General features: G+C 47.6%; 4 protein-coding genes across 4 annotated transcripts; all 4 read left to right on the top strand.

Annotated features, from left to right (window-relative positions):
• Positions 1-1,066: 1,066 nt before the first annotated feature.
• LOC100844825 (osmotin-like protein) lies at positions 1,067-1,976 on the top strand. The gene has a single exon (XM_003578855.4). The coding sequence runs from the start codon at positions 1,113-1,115 to the stop codon at positions 1,800-1,802; it is 690 nt and encodes a 229-aa protein (XP_003578903.2). The 5' UTR covers positions 1,067-1,112; the 3' UTR covers positions 1,803-1,976.
• A 5,599-nt stretch (positions 1,977-7,575) lies between these two features.
• On the top strand, positions 7,576-8,425 carry LOC100823933. Its single transcript, XM_003578872.4, has one exon. It carries the CDS (start codon positions 7,673-7,675, stop codon positions 8,171-8,173), a length of 501 nt encoding a protein of 166 aa, XP_003578920.1. The 5' UTR covers positions 7,576-7,672; the 3' UTR covers positions 8,174-8,425.
• Positions 8,426-10,306: 1,881 nt separating this feature from the next.
• On the top strand, positions 10,307-11,160 carry LOC100822077. Its single transcript, XM_003578866.4, has one exon. The coding sequence runs from the start codon at positions 10,404-10,406 to the stop codon at positions 10,893-10,895; it is 492 nt and encodes a 163-aa protein (XP_003578914.1). The 5' UTR covers positions 10,307-10,403; the 3' UTR covers positions 10,896-11,160.
• A 1,327-nt stretch (positions 11,161-12,487) lies between these two features.
• LOC100846046 lies at positions 12,488-13,303 on the top strand. Its single transcript, XM_003578859.4, has one exon. The coding sequence runs from the start codon at positions 12,568-12,570 to the stop codon at positions 13,069-13,071; it is 504 nt and encodes a 167-aa protein (XP_003578907.1). The 5' UTR covers positions 12,488-12,567; the 3' UTR covers positions 13,072-13,303.
• The last annotated feature ends 5,351 nt before the right edge of the window (positions 13,304-18,654 follow it).

Consider the following 18,654-nt stretch of genomic DNA (forward strand, 5'->3'; position numbering starts at 1 on the left):
AAGAGCTCAATATGTTCTCAAGTAAAAGTGAGTCCATATCTCACTACAAACAGACTAAGCACAATACTCATAAGTTCAAACAGATTAAATCACAAAATAAGGAGATCTCCAGAAACAGCGGAATGCCATAGCACAACGTGAGGCCAAAATCCTCATTGTCCAGTGCATGCTGCATATTGCTCTGTTCTTCCTTTTTGGTGTAATCTTCTTTGAAGCCGTCACAACAGGCCTAGGTGGAGAAATAGGTGTTTCCGAAGCTCCGTCCAATGCCATTGCAACTTGCAAGAGCAAGTTGGCTGCGTAATACACCAATTTTATCCATATAAATATAGCTAATTGAATAGAAGAATTTGAATAAAGCATTATTTTGTACCTCCTTGTGATAGGACCAGGGATGTCTTGTATGACAGCCAGTGCAGATATGCCTCGAACAGGAGTTCCAATAGCAACTTGGCTGCATAATCCAACAATTAATGTTTTGTATGAAAAATCTCGTGTATCAAAAGAAAGCGAACAGAATCATCAATCCTTTACCTCCTTGTGACAGGACCAGGACTGTTTTGTACAATAGCCAATGGAGTTGTGCCTCAAACAGGTGTTTTAAGAGCAACTTTACCGCAAAATTTAACAATGTTTTGGATGCGACAATGCATCTCACTACCTCCTTGTGGCAGGACCGGGGCTTCTTTGTATGATATCCAATGAAGTTGTGTCTCGAGGGGGGCTGTTTTTTTAGGGATCTAGGCTCTAGCTTTGTTTTGTTTTTTAAGGGGAATCTGGGCTCTAGCTTTTTTTTCCTTTTGAGAGGAAGATCAAGGCTCTAGCTGATTTGGGCAGCAGCGCCCATTGGAGAAGACCACGTTTAACATGCAGCCCATCGATCTCCCTCTTTTGGTCCGATACTAAATCTCCCCACGGCCCACTGCATTGCGCTCGCACGGGCCAACTTTAAAGTGCGTTGTTTCTTCAAACCACCGGCCCAGGAATTATACCAGACCCGGAAACTACAGAGCTTCTCAAAGACGACTCTGCCCCCACATGGCTTCGCTTATAAAAACCAGCCAGCCATTCTACCCAGTCCCCACCAGCTCAATTAGCTCAAGCCATCAGCCATGGCCATGAACCGCGCCATCGCCTGCGCGCTCCTCCTCGCCACTCTCTTCGCCTGCTCGTCGGCGACCACGCTGACCATCCACAACCTGTGCCCGTACCCGGTGTGGCCGCTCATCACCCCCAACACGGGCCTCCCCGCCATCTCCGACAACGCCGCGCGCCTCGACACCAACGCGCTCCTCTCCGTCCGCTTCCCCTCCACCGCCTGGGCCGGCCGCGTCACCGCGCGCACCAGCTGCGACTCCGGCGGCGGCGGCGGCCCGCGTAACTGCGGCTCCGGCGCCGCGCCGCCCTCCACCGTGGCGCAGCTCCAGGTCCACCAAGGCGGGAGCGCGGACGCGGCCGGCTACAGCGTCTCCCTCGTCGACGGCTTCAACGTGCCCATGGTGATCAGCCCGCAGGGCGGCGGCTCCGGCCAGTGCCCGGCCCTGGGCTGCGCCGTCGACCTCAACTGCGACTGCGACCCCGACCAGCGCGCCGCCGAGGGAGCCGCGTGCCGTGGCCCCCCGGAGTACTTCAAGTCCCGGTGCAAGCTGACGAGGACGACTCCCACCGACGTTGAGCCCGTGCCGCAGAGCTGCCGCGCGCCAGGGGAGCTCAAGATCGTCCTCTGCCAGACGTCCATGCTAGCAGCCCACGGCGCCGCCGCCGACACGCTCGTCGGCACCGTCGTGGAAGCCGACAGCTAGACCTCTGTTCCTCTCTGTTCTGCTCGCTTCATTCGCTGTACTGCAGTGCACCGTGGCTGTTTGTGTTTAGACTTTTGAGCTCTGGCTTCGTCGGTCTGTACTCTCGGTGTACGCCCTAAGCATATGGGTTAAGACAAATAATTGAACAGTGAGTTACTCACTTAATTTGGAACATCTCTTGAAACGAAATCTTGAAATGCTGCATCTTAATTGATTGCAGGTATGTCATGCTCACGATGCAGAGAGATCTGACAGACTGTTGTCCAAAAACACTTACTGAACTAATTGCAATTTCAGCAACATAATTTGACCCCAGCTTTGCATAGAAATTATGTTCGATCGCGTACTCTTCGGAAAATCAGAAGGGGAGCAAAAGCTAGAGTCAATATTGAGTCCATGGTTCGTAAAAAAAAAATACTATTGAGTCCATGAACCAGGTACAGAGATGGGCATTATGACTTTATCAAGCTTTTGGCATGCGTAGATGCTTTGCTTCGTTGCATAGAAAAATTAAAGTGCTTAGCTAAAGCCAAAGTTAGATCCCAAGCCAAAGTGGTTAACTAAAGCCAAAGCTGCATGGTTATATGCGCTTTCCATCAACTACAATCTGAATTGTTTGTTTCATATGCCAAAAGTGAGATGTCAGAGCCTAAAGTGGCACGTCGGGCTGAAACTGGGCCTTAGTTAATTTGAATGGTCTCGCGTATTGGATAAATTGTTCTAAAAAAGTGAATCGGAGAAATAAGTCGAATTTAAGGCACCTCATTAGAAATCAGATTAGTATTGGGCTTGGTTAATGAGCGACATCCCCGTTGACAGATCCAGCCCTGCAAGCCTTTTGTCCTCATTGCAATTCCATTAGATGAGCGTTTTTCCGATACCCTTAAATTAATTTGGTGCGTCCATTGACTGAAATCTAACGGGTACGGTTTATTTGTACTCCAGCACATGATTAGGGAGTACCACTTTAGAAAATTGAGGAGTATCAAGTTTGGAGGGGTATAATTGTAATCATGGGTAATTAGTTAGGCAATTACGTATATGCAATACGTGGATCAAATCTTCCTTTTTCGGGTAAATACGTGGATCAATACAGCCATTGGTATCCAACATCAAGACATGCCCAGCTTGTTTAAACCTAAAGCGCCGGGAATTGAGAATTTCTCCGTTTCAGTTTTGCTCTTTCCGGTTTGCGCTCATTCTTCCCATCATCAAACGTTTATCGGGTTGTATGCGTGATCCTTCCTCGACTGAAACTATCTAGATCAATCCATTCTGTCAAAAAAAAATCGAGATCGATCCTTATCAACGAGTTAAAGGATGATGCCAATTATCGAGTTAAAGGAAGCTGCCAATTATCTAGATCGATCCTGATTAACATGTGATTAGATCGATCCTAATAACATATGATTAGACAGTTGCGTCGAAATTGTCGTGTTCGCGGGCGGCTCCCTGATGATCAGGGTGAAGACGACCATGGATGCTAAAGCAAAGATCTCAGCAATCATGGCGCGGCAGCGGCGCGCTGCACCGGGAGGAAATCCCTCAACTAGGAATTGCATGGGAGAGATGGCAGCTGCGGATGCATCAACTGCGATCAAGCGACAAGAATCATGCCTAATCAATTCGGAGTAATTAAATTCTGGAATGTATAGATTAAATTAGATTCTTCAAATATTTACTATCCTTTTCCCCACAACAATCGGCCAGAGGGGGATGAGAGATGACCGTAGTCTAAATTAGCAAGTGCATTATCTAAACAAAAAAACTAAATTACCCTTTTAAATGGATGGCTAGATTTGTCTGGTACTCCAACCATCCTTATGGAGTACCTAGGGTACTGTAAAAATCCTCTCAGTTTTTCCATTGCTGGCCATTCCTGCTTTCGATAAACTACATAAGTTGCAACAGAACTGCAATCTGAAACTGGAAAGCCTATTGTCGGAGAATTTTTTACCTTCCCATTAATTTGCCAACTGAAACAAGAGACAGTTGCAGAAATCTCATCACTGATATGGTGGCTGGCAGTTTCCTTTTCTCATCAAAATAGCAAGAGTAAAGAACACGGCATGATCAAATCTAGCAAGCTACGTAACCAATAGCAGTTTTCAAAATAAATATGCCACCTTATCCTTGCTACGGACAGAATCAATTTCTAACACCAACCACATCACATCATAGGAAAGAGAGCAATGATGTACCACAGACGAAGGATTGAACTTTCATTTTTGCTAGTTGATGCCTGAAATACATTTTCATATGCATTTTCCTACAATCAACCTTCTCGTGCTACAAAAAAGCAAGCAAAAGCTAGTGTGCCATTTGGTTCATGAGTTATGACTGATTTTGACTCTTTGCACAATAGACTGCTCCCTCGGATCCATAATAATTGTCTCAGATTTTGTATTTAGTACAAAGTTGTACTAAATTTGAGACACTTATTATGGATGAGAGGGAATACAAGATAAAGAATGACAAGTGGATAAGGATCACACCATTAACTGTTAAGAGGATAGATAATCTGAAATATGTCTTTGCAGGATAGATTTTACATATGCATGGCTACATGATCTTATGTAAGTGTGGCATGTTTTCATCTGATGCGACAGTGCTCCACCTCCAACATGAATTTCTGGTAGAAAAAAACACATAAATTGTTAATTAAGATGACAACATAGAACAAAGAAAAGACGTTGTTGGAGAGACGTGTTTGAGTCGCTGGAATTTATTCAGACTAAAAGGCAACACATGGCAATGACATTATAGACAGAACAACAACGCCAGCCTAAAACACCAATTAATGCTTTATTTATGTTTGTTTGGTGATTTCTTCAGCCCTTTTTGGCATCTTTTACCAACAATCGAGCCCAAGTTCATTGCATCCTCTGTAAAATCAAGACAATAACTTCATAATTAGATATCCCTTAGTTACATGAATGTAAAGAAACATCTATAGGAAGTGTCTGCGTGCCTTCAGAGACAAAATTATTATGCTATCAATCCCTCAAGTTCATTACTGACAAAACATAGTACTATATATGAACAGTAGCTAATTTAAGTTGGACTTTGAGTTGTACCCGCTAACACCAAGACATCCGACTTTTGTTGTTTTCAGATGTTCTAGTTCAGATTCGTTTTGAAATTTCACGACAAGATTTTTTTGATATGTATTGTATCCATGTTGTACAGAAGTCTTAGGTTTTCTTACAAGTTTTGTTATGTGTTTCTTAAGCTTGGGCACACCTGGCCACAAAGCTTGGGGGCACATGATGATATCTCTTGCGAGTGACGACGGCTAGTAGGAGTGATGATATCTCTTGGGGGCACATGATGCTATCTCTTACTGGGCTGGGCTGTGCACTTGTACGTGGTGGCCCAGGTGCTACCACGACTTGACTCTATTTCTTCTTCTTTTTCGCACGACTATACTAGAGACTATTCTCAAAAAAAAAGAGACTATACTAGAGACTAGAACCAACGTGCTATCTGCTATGTGTCGAGCCAGGAGCCATCCTTTTATGCTGTTTTTACAGCCGTACACTCTAGGAGTACTACAGTAAAGATCTGGCGCGTCAGGTGTTGCCACGGCTTTTTCATATCTCACTGCCGACATGGTCGCCAATCAGTACGCGAGATTTCCTGCTTTATGCAAGGAGGACATATGTCGACGGTCTGAGGTGACTGGGCTTAAATTTTTGAATGCTCTCGAACGTCGCGGCTTAATTTTTGAATGTCACTTCCGACATGTCGACAGTGTGTCACCAACTGCGCATCGAGAAAGTAACTATATTCGTTTACGCCTAATCAAGTGCCACTGATACGTGCATACTGCATCGGAATGTCACATCTATTGTGCAGACGACTCGTTATCGGCATCAGCACGATATCCAAAGCTATTGCTTTATTTTCTTTCAAAAAGTTTTTGCTTTATTATTAAGAGCATGTCCAGGAAATTATCCATGCCGGCTATATTTTTTAGCTTGATGGCAAAAAAATTACTCCCTCTATCCCATAGTATTAAGTGACGAGATATTGCATGTGTTAAATTTTTTTGGACGTAGATACATCACTTAATAGAGCCAAAAAATGTTGTTAGCTTGGGCCAAACATGATCTCAATGCTGATTCTAAGGAGTTAATTAGAAACAAACAAATCGATCTGTCGCGGCAGGCTGTATTTATTTATTCAAAATCTATCGATGAGTTTGCCTGTGACTGAAGGTGTTATCGCTCTGTCTCCTCTTTTTTCACCAGTCGATCTGGCTCCTGTTAGCAAGGAATTTGCTGGAGATGTTTCTACTGTCTGTCTGCTAGTTAAACGGTAAAATGTCGAATGTCCTGCTAAACATGGATGCAGTAGAGAAAACCAGCAACGTTTAGTTCTTGAAATGTTGTTGTTTTTCAGACACAAAATGTTTTTTTGCTTCTTCTTGTAAAATTACACATGTACTTGAGCGCCAACACGCATGCCTTATTAATTTACGGCTTTTTTAGATACACTTGCTTACTATTTATTCAGGGTGCAGGTGTGTGGACATAAAATAAAAGGAGGAAACGATGTTTTAGGAACCAGCAGACATTCCCAGTCACTAAACATAGGGGCAGGCTTTAAACTACTCATGTTATTGTTGAAAAACTTAACTCTAGCACTAGTCGGCAGGGATTCGTGCTAGCCTGCGCCGAGGGCCGTGGTGGCACTAGGCCGTGTCGTTTCGTCCTTGACCGGCCGGTGGTATCCAATGCTTTGCATGCCCCGGTGCCCCTGGCCCTGGCCCTGCCATGATCTTCGAGCTCAGCTGGGGCAGGGCAGGCTCAGGCAGTCAGGCTAGATGCTCGGTCGGTCGGTCAGTGATGTAGCTCAGATCTCCATGCTCATCTAGAGAGTACCCGCAGAGCTGGTACCAAAGGAACAGTTTTCCTTTTGTTTACGCCGTTGCTGCGTACTTCCGTATGTATAAAAAAAAACATTCCTTCCATCCTAGACTTTTATACAAATTTATTTTGGGATGGAGTGAGCATAAAATTTGCGACAAGGACTGAGGGAGTACAAAATTTGCGCTGACTTAACTTAGTACAAAATGGACGGAAGGAGTAATGTGGAACGGATGACAAATTTTTTGTAGAGATGTCTGTAGCCTGCCGGAGGTACGCCTAGTTGATTTTGAAGTGTTGAGTTCTGAATTGTTTTAAATAAATTGAAGTGTAGATGAATCCTTACAAAATCTCGTTTTGATTTCGTCCATGTAAATGTGTAATTACCACGTGTACATGGAGAAGGGGAGACAGGAGAAGGGTACTGCATGCCACGACTGTGGACTGTACACGAACCATGCATGCATGCGTGCAGGAACATGTGCACCCCCATGAATGCTCACATTTGAATGCTGAACGACCCCGCACCAATGGAAAGTCAGGAACACACGTACACGGGGGACCCATCCATAGCACTAAAAAATTGCACAGTACTATAGTGATATTGTCTGATTCGTGTGAATCTCAAAGCAACGGTAGATATTTCATCAGTTGGTCCCGGACCAGCAATAAAAACGCTTCAAATACTACACACACACGCATGTTGCAACTTCACTCTTCACCTTGGAGTAAAAAAGAAAAATCAACACTTTCGGAACGAAAAGAGCAACATGTCGACGGTACGAGAGCTTGATTGAAGCGGACGTACGCGGCTTACACTTTTGAAGCTGCGTACTCGTTCCAAACAAAAACAAAAAAAAGCAAGCCCGGGCTAACCCTTGGCTGGGCCTATAAATAGGCCCAAACCGCAAGCCCCTAAACCTCACCCAATCTCAGTCAGTCTCCTCATCTCTCTCACACACACACATTTTCACCACCTCACTTGCCAGAGCATCAACAATGGCGTCCATCTCGAAGCCCGTCCTGATGCTGCTGCTCATAGTCACAGCAGCGGCGGCCATGGGCGGCGCGGCGGCGCAGGGCAGCCAGGCGACCTGCAACGGGCACAAGGTGACAGTGCAGAACCTGTGCGGGCACGACCTGAAGATGGACGAGCTGACGCCGGTGGCGGACAGCAAGGTGCTGTTCCCGGCCGGGTGGGTGCTGCCAAACAACCAGCACGCCGAGTTCGCCGTGTGCGCCTGGACGGGCCGGCTGCGGGCCCCGGGCGCCGTGGAGGTGGACCTCCACCTGGGCCACGAAGGCGGGGCCTACTACTCCGTCAGCACGGCCCAGAACGGGATGCCCGTCCGCGTCTCCGTCACCCCGCACGGCTCCCCGCTCCAGGGCCACTGCCCCACCGCCGGCTGCAACTCCGGCGGCCACTGCTTCGAGTACTCCGTCCCCGGGAACAAGTGCAGCGGCGTCACCGAGATGAAGGTCGTCTACTACAGCCCCTAAGGCGTTCGATCGGGCTTGTTTAATTAGTGGAGTAATCAATAAGTTTGCAGCTCAATCGTTCGTATTAGTACTAGTTCAGAGTGATTTGGAGCTGCATGTGCCACTTGTTATTGTACCGTCAGTGTCGTGTCGGATTAAGCTAAAAAAAGTGTCATGTCGGATTATTTGAAGTTCAACTGGCTTGTACGTACTGCTTACTACTTGTACGTACTACCGGAGATGCATGGGCTTAATTAGTAGCCGTTGTGTGGATGTCGTCACTCGTCAGCGTGGCCAACAAGTACTCATCGAGAAAATAATTACTACGCGTTTACGCCTAATCAAGTGCTACTAATTCTATCGGAGCTCCTGTTAGCACCAAGAAACAATCTCCTGGAGATGTTTTTAACTGTCTTAAAATGTAAAATGTTGTATCAGAAACATCAAAGCCACAAAATGTCCTGCTATTTAAACCTGAATGTAGTACAAACTTATGGCCTTTATAAAAAATAACAAAGTTTTAGTGCTTCAAATGTTGTATTCTAGGAGCACCAAATATTTTTAGTTTCCGTATTATAGAAAAAATTCCTTCCTTTTCTTGTAAATTTACACATGGACTTGAGCTCCAACATACATATGATTAATTTTTTTTTACGGGTTACTTTAAGAATATATTTTACTGCTCTTTATTCAGCATGCAGACGTCGGCACAAAAAAGTAAATGGAAATGACGTTTTAGGAACCAGCAGATATTATCCTCAGTCGACAAATATAGGGTAGGCTTAAACTATACTCATCATACTAATGTTGAAAAACTTAACTTGTCCGCAGAGTTTCGTGCTAGCCTGCCCGGCGGGCCGCGGTGCACTAGGCCGTGTCGTCTAGTCCTGCTCCGGCCGGTGGTATCCTATGCGAGCCCCGGTCTATGATCTTCGAGCTCAGCTGGGGCAGGGAAGGCCAGAGAAAATTGCACAAACTACTCGTCGTTGTGAATTTTGTTACGCAAAACTACCCGGTCTATGGTTTATGGCAAGGCCGAGATGCCATGTTGGCACTGATTTGTGAGTTCCATCTGTCAGAAACGTCGTTAACATGATAAAACTCAAATTAACACTTATGTACAACAGATTAAGCGAATAGCAGGCGTATTACGCAAAAGATATGAATAGTGCGTGTTTTTGGCGCAACAAGCCTCACGACGACGGTGGTTTGTGCGATTTCGTCGGGAAGGCTCAGGCTAGATGCTCGGCCGGTCAGTGCTGTAGCTCCGATCTCCATGCTCATCTACAGAGTACGGCACCACTACTGCTCCTTCGTACGCGCAGGCCTGCTAACCAAGGAAAAAGAAAACGATTTCCTTTTGTTTGCATGCACAGCCGTTGCTGCCTACGAGAGTCCCTACCTAATGTGCTTAATTTGTTGTACCGATGTCTGAAGCCTGCCCAGGAGAGAGGCCTAGATGATTTTGAAGTCTGGCTGAAGCTTTGAAAATCTCGTTTTGATTCCTGCCGTGTAAATGTGCGTTACCACATGTATATGGGAGAAGGGGAACAGCCAAACAGGCGTCGTGCAATAATTTCAAGAGGTAAACGTCCTTGCGTGCGACCCATGCATGCTCACATTTGAATCTAGACACACGTCGCAACTTCACTTTTCACTTTGCAGGTAAAAAGATGCACACACACATGCGCACTCTGGAAGTATGCATGGCACGGTGTGTACAGGGATGCGTAAAATGCAGCATGCAGGCCACTACCGTTCACTGGACCACAATGCACAACAACAAGCCACTCAATTGGGCAGAGGGCTGGCCACCCACTCGATCCATGTGCCCGTATGGCAACAGTAATTAACATGTCGCGTACAGTAGAATAATAAAAAGTGAGAGCATAGTATTCCCTCCGAACCTGGAGAGTCACGAACGCATTTCAAAATCATCAATTTAAAAACATATGATTAAAATATTTATTCGATTACAAATCAAATGATATTTTTTTACGAAACATAATTTATATTTTGCTAAATTTATAATTTATATCGAGACAGAGGGAGTAGTACGGACACGCGTTCCACAAGCTAGACCAACCATAGGCTACACTACAACAATCTTGAAGCTTCGTGTTAAGCCCTTGGGTGCGCCTATAAATAACCCCAAACCATAGTCCCCTAAACCCCATCCCAATCCAGTCTTCTCATCCCCTCTCTCTCACTCACACAAAGTCACTCACTCACTAGACAGTAGACACCAGCAATGGCGTTCTCCAAGCCCCTTCTCCTGCTGCTGCTGATAGCGGCGGCGGCCATGAGCGCGGCGGCGCAGGGCGGCAGCCAGGCGACCTGCAACGGGCACAAGGTGACAGTGCAGAATCTCTGCGGGCAGGAGCTGAGGATGGAGTCGATCCAGCCGGTGGCGGACAGCAAGGTGCTGTTCAACCCCGGTTGGGTTCTCCCCAACAACCAGCACGCGGAGTTCCCCGTGTGCGCGTGGACGGGCCGGCTCAAGGCCGTTGGGGCCGTGGAGGTGGACATCCACCTGGGCCACGACGACGGGGCCTACTACAAGGTGAGCACGGCCCAGTCCGGGACGCGCTGCCGCGTCTCCGTCACCCCGCACGGCAAGCTCGCCGGCACCTGCCCCACCGCCGGGTGCGCCGCCGGCGGGAAGTGCTTCCAGCACGAGTCACCCAAGGGCGACTGCCGCGGCGTCACCGAGATCAAGATCGTCTACTACGCTGCCGTCTAGTTCATTAGTTATGTTTAGCCAAGCCCAAGCTAGCTGCGCGGCAGTGTTTCAATAAGTCAGTTAGAGGAGTACTCCCTCCGTAGTTTGCTACTAGCTCGATGAGTTGGGCTAGCTGGTTGTTGTAATCTGTCGTGTGGTGTTTGGTGTCGGAATTGTTGCCGGAGCAGTACTATTTGCTTGCCGTGATGCGTGGCTACCTCGCTTTGGTTATGGATAGAGGATGTTCGTCAGCTGTGCTACCAATTAATCGTTCGTGTTTGATTCATGTTAAATTTCCTAAATGATCGTCGTGGTTTTGGTTTAAATTTGCATCAAAACCACGACAGGAATTTAGAAACGGAGGAAGCAGTTATCTGATTCCAAAAACCGACGGAAGGCCCGAGCGGTGCCAGTAAGGAATGAAATGACGATCAAAGAAGAACTTGGCACGAAACGAAACGTTTTCCCGGTTCGAAACGGACCGGCCGGGACCGTGAAGGAACCTAGCTAGCAGAGCAGGGCGGATTCCATGGCATAATCCCTTTCTCTCCCTCTCTATACAGTCACAGTGCGTCCTTATCCGACCGCATCGATGGCCGGGAAAAGGCGGGCGCAGGGAAACCGGGAAAGCAAACAGAGAACGTGGGGCGTGGCAGGGACAGAGACGAGATACGTACACGCTTGCCCGTACGGTGTACCTGTAATTGCACTTTCAACGCTCTTTGGATAGTTATTTTGAATATGATTTTGTTTATACGTAACATTCGTATAAACTGCAAACTTGCTTAATTTATGCTAGGTGTGGCATCTCATACGTTCGGTTTTTTTTGTCAAATACATGCTTAAATCTCTGTCGAAGTTTCACACGATTAAGATCTGTGTGACATCGTCGCTCCCTCCTCTCCCACCGTTTACATTAGGTTAAATCCGATGACCAATCGACTCGGCTAATGTCTAACTAAAAACATGTGACTTCTCAACAACAAAGTTGTACAATTTTAGAAATGTTAATGGCTGATTTTATTGCTTAGCAAAATTCGTTATGCGGACTCTACGGGGCTGACGGCACTACTAGCAAGAAGATGCGCTGCTCTGTAGATTAGGAGAATGCTCAAAACACACCGACTCAAAATTAAGACAGGTAAAAAAGGAGTCTTCAAAGGTAGCCGCTCCGAGGGCAAGATTTACTTGATTGCAAGTTGTAGAAAGGCAGCTCCTATGCGTAGCAGAGATTGTGCGTGGGACGGAATTACCACTTCTCCTCTTATCGACTCCGTCGAAATATTAAGAGATATGCATACTTCGTAACGAATACATTTCCATCGGAGTGAAAAGGGGCTAAAAAATATATTTCCATCGGAGTATGGGGTAGCGTACGTGGTTTAACCTAGTGGCCACGATTTTAAAAGCCGTGTACCGAGACACGACGATCGATCTCAACGATCAGCATACAATTAATCTTGAAGCAGCACGACGAGTTAGCATTTTTTTTTTAAAAACTAGCCTGATGTCGTGCTTTACAGTGTCAGGTTTATCAGACGCATCAGCAGCTAATCGTGAAGCATCCTCCTGCTGACCAAGCCCTAACCCATCGGTGCGCCTATAAATACACCTTTAATTGAAGCAACCGTGGGCCAAAACCAGAGACTAGTACTCACTCCCTCACTCCTTCCCCCGCCCACACCCTCGCAAAATGGCCTTCTCCTTCTCGAAGCCTGTGGCGACGCTGCTGCTCGTGGCGGGGGCGCTGGCGGCGGCGGCGGCGGCGGCGGGGCAAGACAGCTGCGGCGGGCACAAGGTGACGGTCCAGAACCTGTGCGGGCACGACCTGAGGATGGACATCGAGCAGCTGGCCAACAGCAAGCTGCTGTACAGCCCCGGCTGGGTGCTCCGCAACGGGCAGCACGCCGAGTTCCCCGTGTGCGCGTGGACGGGCCGCGTCAAGGCGCCCGGCGCGCCCGTGGTGGAGTTCCACATGGGCTACGACGGCGGGGCGTGGTACCAGGTGAGCACGGACCAGTCGGCCATGCCGGTCCGGGTCTCCGTGACCCCGCACGCGAGATCCCCCAAGGAGCCCCTGCAGGGCCACTGCCCCACGGCGGGTTGCAGCGGCGGGAACCGCTGCTTCGAGCACGCCGTCCCCGGCGGCAACTGCCACGCCGTCTCCGAGATCAAGATCGTCTACTACAAGCCCTAGTAGTACTAGATTCCGTCGATCCGTTTGTGTGTGTGTTCAATAATCGTGTCGAGAGTTTGCGTGCGCGGTTTTTTAACTTTTAGTGGCAGAGCTCGATCACGTGCATGTGTTGTAAGCCGTGCGAATGTCTAAGTGCTTGTCCGCCCTCATCGGCATCGTTCCGTACTTGGTTTCGTTGCAAGATGTCGTGTCAATCTGAGTTCTGAATAAATTTTCTAGTTAATCTGAGTAAGATTCCGGCCAGGGTCACCGAACACGCTGCACTTGGCTTTTTTTTTGTTCTTCTGATAGACACTACTACTTGGCACGCGTGGAAATGTTTATGCATGCTGCTAACTAAAGGACAACAGTAGTGCGTGGCAGCACGTGCTTTACTGATACTGCTGAGTAAAATTACTACTCTTGGTAAAACTGACAGGAGGTTTCCACATTGCGGAGGCCTAACCGGGGCCAACGTGGCTAGCTAGGATCACTTTGAAGCGTGGATTAATATCTCCAGGAGTCGGAAACACTGGAGATCCCAAAATTGGTTTGTACGTACAGAGACCTTAGAGGAGTAAAGGACGATGACGAAGATGTCCATCTTTACAAAATGTGGACAAGATATAAGCAAGATGTGTCGCTCAGAAAGATAAATTTTAGACGTGTATAGATCACAATGAACACGTCGTACAGTTCAAAATGATGAGCGATCGCTACTACAGAAAAGCTTAACAGTAACGGTCGAAAAACAACATCAGTAACGGTTAGTGCCGCCGTTACTAACTTTCTGCCAGTAATGATGGGTATCATCAGTAACGGTCGATCCAACACTGATATACCATCATCAGCGGCGGGCGGCCCGAACCAACCGTTACTGATGAAGACCATCATCAGTGGCGGTCACGTTTCCGCGCCTGTTGACGATAGGTACATCAGTAACGGTCGCTTTGCCACATCAGTGTCGGGCGAGCGACCCACACTGATACATTTTCAGTAATTAAAAAATAATTAAAATCACAGAAAATACATAGAAAAATATATATTTGGAATACACAACACAGCACAGCACAGAAAAATACACAGCCACATCATTTAAAGCATACAAATTTATATAAAGCCGCATCATTTAAAGCATATGAAGAATACAAATGTACCTCACTTCACGACATTGAGTACAAAGTGTCAAAATTTCATAGCAAAATCAAGTTTGAAGCTATTGCTGTGGGTGAACCCTAGTCACCACTTGTTCCACGCGTTCGTAGAAGTCCCCACTAGGCTTGATAATCTCATTGTTGATGAGATGGGCAAACTCCCTTTGAATGTTATACACGACCCATTTAGATCGGTGTGCCATTGTCATTCGGAGCCGTCGGTACTCTTCCATCGCCGCGATTGACCCCTTCCACTCAGACTTGAACATGCTGGCATTCTCCATAAGGATGTGACAGCAGTAGTAGCCACAGTACACACTGCCGGCCAGCTGTTGCTGGCAAAGGAACCTGTGGTTGTGGTGAGGCTCGTCTTTATAGCCTTTACCAGCTAGTTTTCCCTTGGTCGCAACTTTCCAAACAGTGTTAATAAGTGATTTGATGGGTTTCCAGTAGCGACCTCGAACACTCTTCTTCGGAAGTAGTGAACCGAAATAGTACACCGCGCACCAAGGCAAACAAATGAGTAATGTCACCCAATGGTCTCTGTTTTCAAAAGAAACAAACTTTAGTATCTAAGAGTGTATAAGAAAGACTGAATTAGAAAAAACAAACGATTCCATATATAAAATTCAACTTACTCCAAATTAAGGAAGAAGAGGATAAAGTCGTGGTCAGCGTATTTCTCCAGACATGCCACCAACTATTTAAACGCCAGGGTTCTTGAGTGATCCTTTTCTGGCTCAAGACCGATGTCACCGTAGTTGAACACCGCAGGGTCTAGAATGGCTACTTTTTTTACCTCCATTCGCCGCATTTTCCTCATTTGGTAGGCAGATCACAGCCTTAAGAGGTTGATATCAAGCTTTTGGCGGTTGAAGAGGTGGAACAGTTCATTGAACTCCACACCAAAGGTGATAGGACGTTCCTGAATGCTCCCGGTTTCTTGGTCAAAGAAGCCATAGTCTCGTGGGATTCGAACATTGATTTGTTGCGCATGCTGTTGACAACCAGCTGCTGCTTGCATGTAGAACTGATGAAACACTTGCATCTCTCTGGACCCGGCACGCAAGGAATCTTCGGTGAGCATCGGTCTTCCAGGATAGTAAATTAGCACCCGGTCAAGATCCCTAGCCACGAAATAGAATCCGTCTTCGAATCTCTGGCCTTGACGGGGGTTCTTCATGAGAATGTCAGGCCTATTGTCTTCCCTCACTCCAGTTATGTCAGGCACATAGTGCATCTCATCTTGCTTGATATTCGAGGAGTCCTTGATGGTCTTGCCGCCGCGCCCCCTCTTTTTATGCCTCCTCTTATTGTCCCACTCCTTTTGCTCCTCTGCCTTATACTTGTCATCGATCTTGTGGCCACCCATGGACTCAGCGGCACCCAAGAGAGAGAAGGTAGGAGGGACGCTTTCAGCCTGTGCCGACCCTGTGGTCTAACTGTCTTTAAGCTGTGAAGGCATCGACATTGTCCGCTCTTCATCTCCACCGGCATCGACAGGAGGCAGTATCCTAGGGGAAAGACCGGCGATTGAGAAGTACCTTTTGTGGGCGGAGGGAGCTGGAGTCATAGAGGGCCGGCATTGGTTGTAGAGAGATACCAAGCTCTTAGGCCACATAATGTGGTATTTTGGACAACAGCTTAGGATATCCACGCCTTCCTCCGGAGGTAGCGGGATAGCATAATCGGGATGCTCCTCGACGACAGAGTCCATCATCACACTCACTTGTGTGTCGTTCATAAGAATGCCATGCACCAGTGGCGGTGATTGTCTGGGCATCAGGCGGCCAGTGGCGCCTACAGGCTTGTCTACGTGAATACGACACTTCACTGGTGCCTGCGCGTAACAAGAAGAAGGCATATGTGTGTTATCTTTATTCATGAAGGTAAGGAGTGAAAAAGAGTTTGAAAAGTATGCTTACAAGGATGTTGTCGCTCGGGCCCGGATCGTTATCCCGGATGCCCTCGCTTGGGTCCGGTTGGCTAGCGGGGGGGTTGTCCATGCTAGGAGCCGGGCTGTAACCTGGGGTGTATGTGTCATGGTATTCCATACGTGTGTCGGAGCCGGCGCTGCTCTTCAGCGGGGTGCTCTTTCGCGGGGGAAGAGGAGAAAGAGGATGAAGGAGGTTCCTCAAACCGTCCACTCCTCCCCCGAGTATGGCGTCAAGGGCGGGGTGGTCTTTGGCCAATGCCGACACCAAATGATGGACGGCTTGCACGGCATATTCTCTTGACACCTCTTGACACACCATAGATGCCTGCTTTTTCTGGACCCTGCAGAAGCGGGGAGCTTTTTCTAGACCCTGCTTTGCTTCGGAGCAGGCGGGAAATAATCATCCCAGCAGGCCCCTCCGCCTTCCCCCAGAACACGGCACGTGTGCTCCGCCTTTTCCAAGCCGGCGGTCACAGCCGAATCTCACCTCTTGCTCTGCACGGAGTCGGCGGATGTTTCTGACCTCTTGCTCTCCTCCCATTTGTGGTTATTTTCCTGTTATCATATAATACAGGACCTGAGTCTATATGGATCGCGCGTGTTATAATTAACGCTGAAAACAAAGTAATGCACATGAACCCTTACGGTAAAAAATTTAACAGGCGGCTGCATTGCCTCAATGCCCGCCCACTCCTTTGGTGTCATGTGCTGACGTGCATATTCTTTAGCACGTTTATCCTCCAGAATATTATGCACTGGAGGCACCCTGCCTGCCGCCTCGAGAATTCGGTCCTGCTTGCGCCAGACCTTCCTCTTCCCCTCTTTACCTGCACTCCCTAGCCTGTGGTTCAACGGCTTTCTCGCGCGCAACGCCCTCATACGTTCACTCTTCGCAATGAAGGCAGGGTCAGACGATTTCTTCTTGAATTTTTCCCATTTGGCCTCATCAGTTATCGACGGCTAATTCTTCTTGATGATCGCATAGGGTTTGTCCATCCACTTTCTAGCGGTACATTTCCAAGTAGCAAGACCATTCCGCACTGCTATATTGATGGACGCTCAAAATAGCTCGCGCCACTCGTCACCTGGCATGAAGTATTTCCATTCACGGGGTAGTCATGCACGCAGGTCAGAAGCGCTGCTCTCATCGTGAAGTACTCCCTCCTGTTTGCGTCCCAAACCACTCTGCCGGGGTTTCAAAACTGCTTCAGCTCATCCTTCACTAGCTGCAAATACACATTTAGGTTAGCTCCCGGCTGCTTTGGACCCTGTATGAGCATGCACATGTGGATTTACTTTCTTTTCATGATTAACCATGGAGGAAGGTTGTAGACAAACAAGATCACTAGCCATGTGATGTGCTTGTTGTGCATGTTTCCAAAAGGATTTATCCCGTCAGTGCTGAGACCGAGCCTCAGGTTTCTGGGCTCTGCCCCGAAATCTGGAAATGCCGTGTCGAAGTTCCTCCACTGAGTCCCATCGGCAAGGTGTCTTAGGACCCCAGCTTCCTCCACACGGTAGTGCCCGTTGAGATCGAATGCTGCCTGCGCCGGATCGTGATGGACGAGATACCTCGCGTCCTTAACGTTCTGCATCCAACGCTCAACTCGGCCACCTGCCATAAGATACCAGTCAGTCTTTGCCGGCATGTCCTTCATCACTTCTTCCCCATCGTCTTCGCCAGCTCTGGCGTTTTTCTTCTTGTATCTCGATGCACCGCATATGTGGCAGCTCTCATGGTTCTCGTATTCTCTAATGTATATCATGCAGTCGTTTGGACATGAATGATGTTTCACGCAATCTAACCCAAACGGGCATGTAATCTTCTTCGTCTCGTATGTGCTCTTCGGCAACTTGTTTGGCTGTGGAAAAACCGAAGCAAGGTAACTCAACAAGTCCGTGAAGCCCTTGTCCGACCAGCATGATGTTGCCTTCAGCCTCAAAAGTTCGAGCGTTACTTCGAGCACGTTGTTTTCTACGCCAGCTCCATCATACAAGGGTGTGTTTGTGTTCTCCAACAATTTTTTGAACTGAGCAGACTCTGCCTCATCTTCGGGGTCCTCCAGCTGGTCCCGTAGGTACAGATCATCTAGCATTTCGGCCATCCTGCCACATGGAGCTCCTTCACCTTCCACATTTGCATCCTCATCGACCCTTGTTTCTTCCTCGGAATCATTCGCCAGATCATACCCCGGGACATCATCATCTTCGCTACTGCTACCGACATCAACCGCATCATCCCCGTGACAAGTCCACCGTGAATAACCTTTCACAAAACACGATGCCAGCACGTGCATCTAAACATCTTCAGGCTTCATCATGCATGTGTTTTCACATTTGCGACATAGATAACACATCATGACAAGTCCTTTTCGTTCCATATCACCTTTCGTGACTCCAAAAAAGACCGTCCATTTGGTTATCCATCGAGCATTGATTCTTTCCGTGACGTACATCCAAGAACGGTCCTTCGATCTACTACACAATACACAAGAAAACACGAAACAAAATAGT

The sequence above is a fragment of the Brachypodium distachyon genome, chromosome 4, assembly GCF_000005505.3.
Source record: "Brachypodium distachyon strain Bd21 chromosome 4, Brachypodium_distachyon_v3.0, whole genome shotgun sequence".
NCBI lineage: Eukaryota > Viridiplantae > Streptophyta > Magnoliopsida > Poales > Poaceae > Brachypodium > Brachypodium distachyon.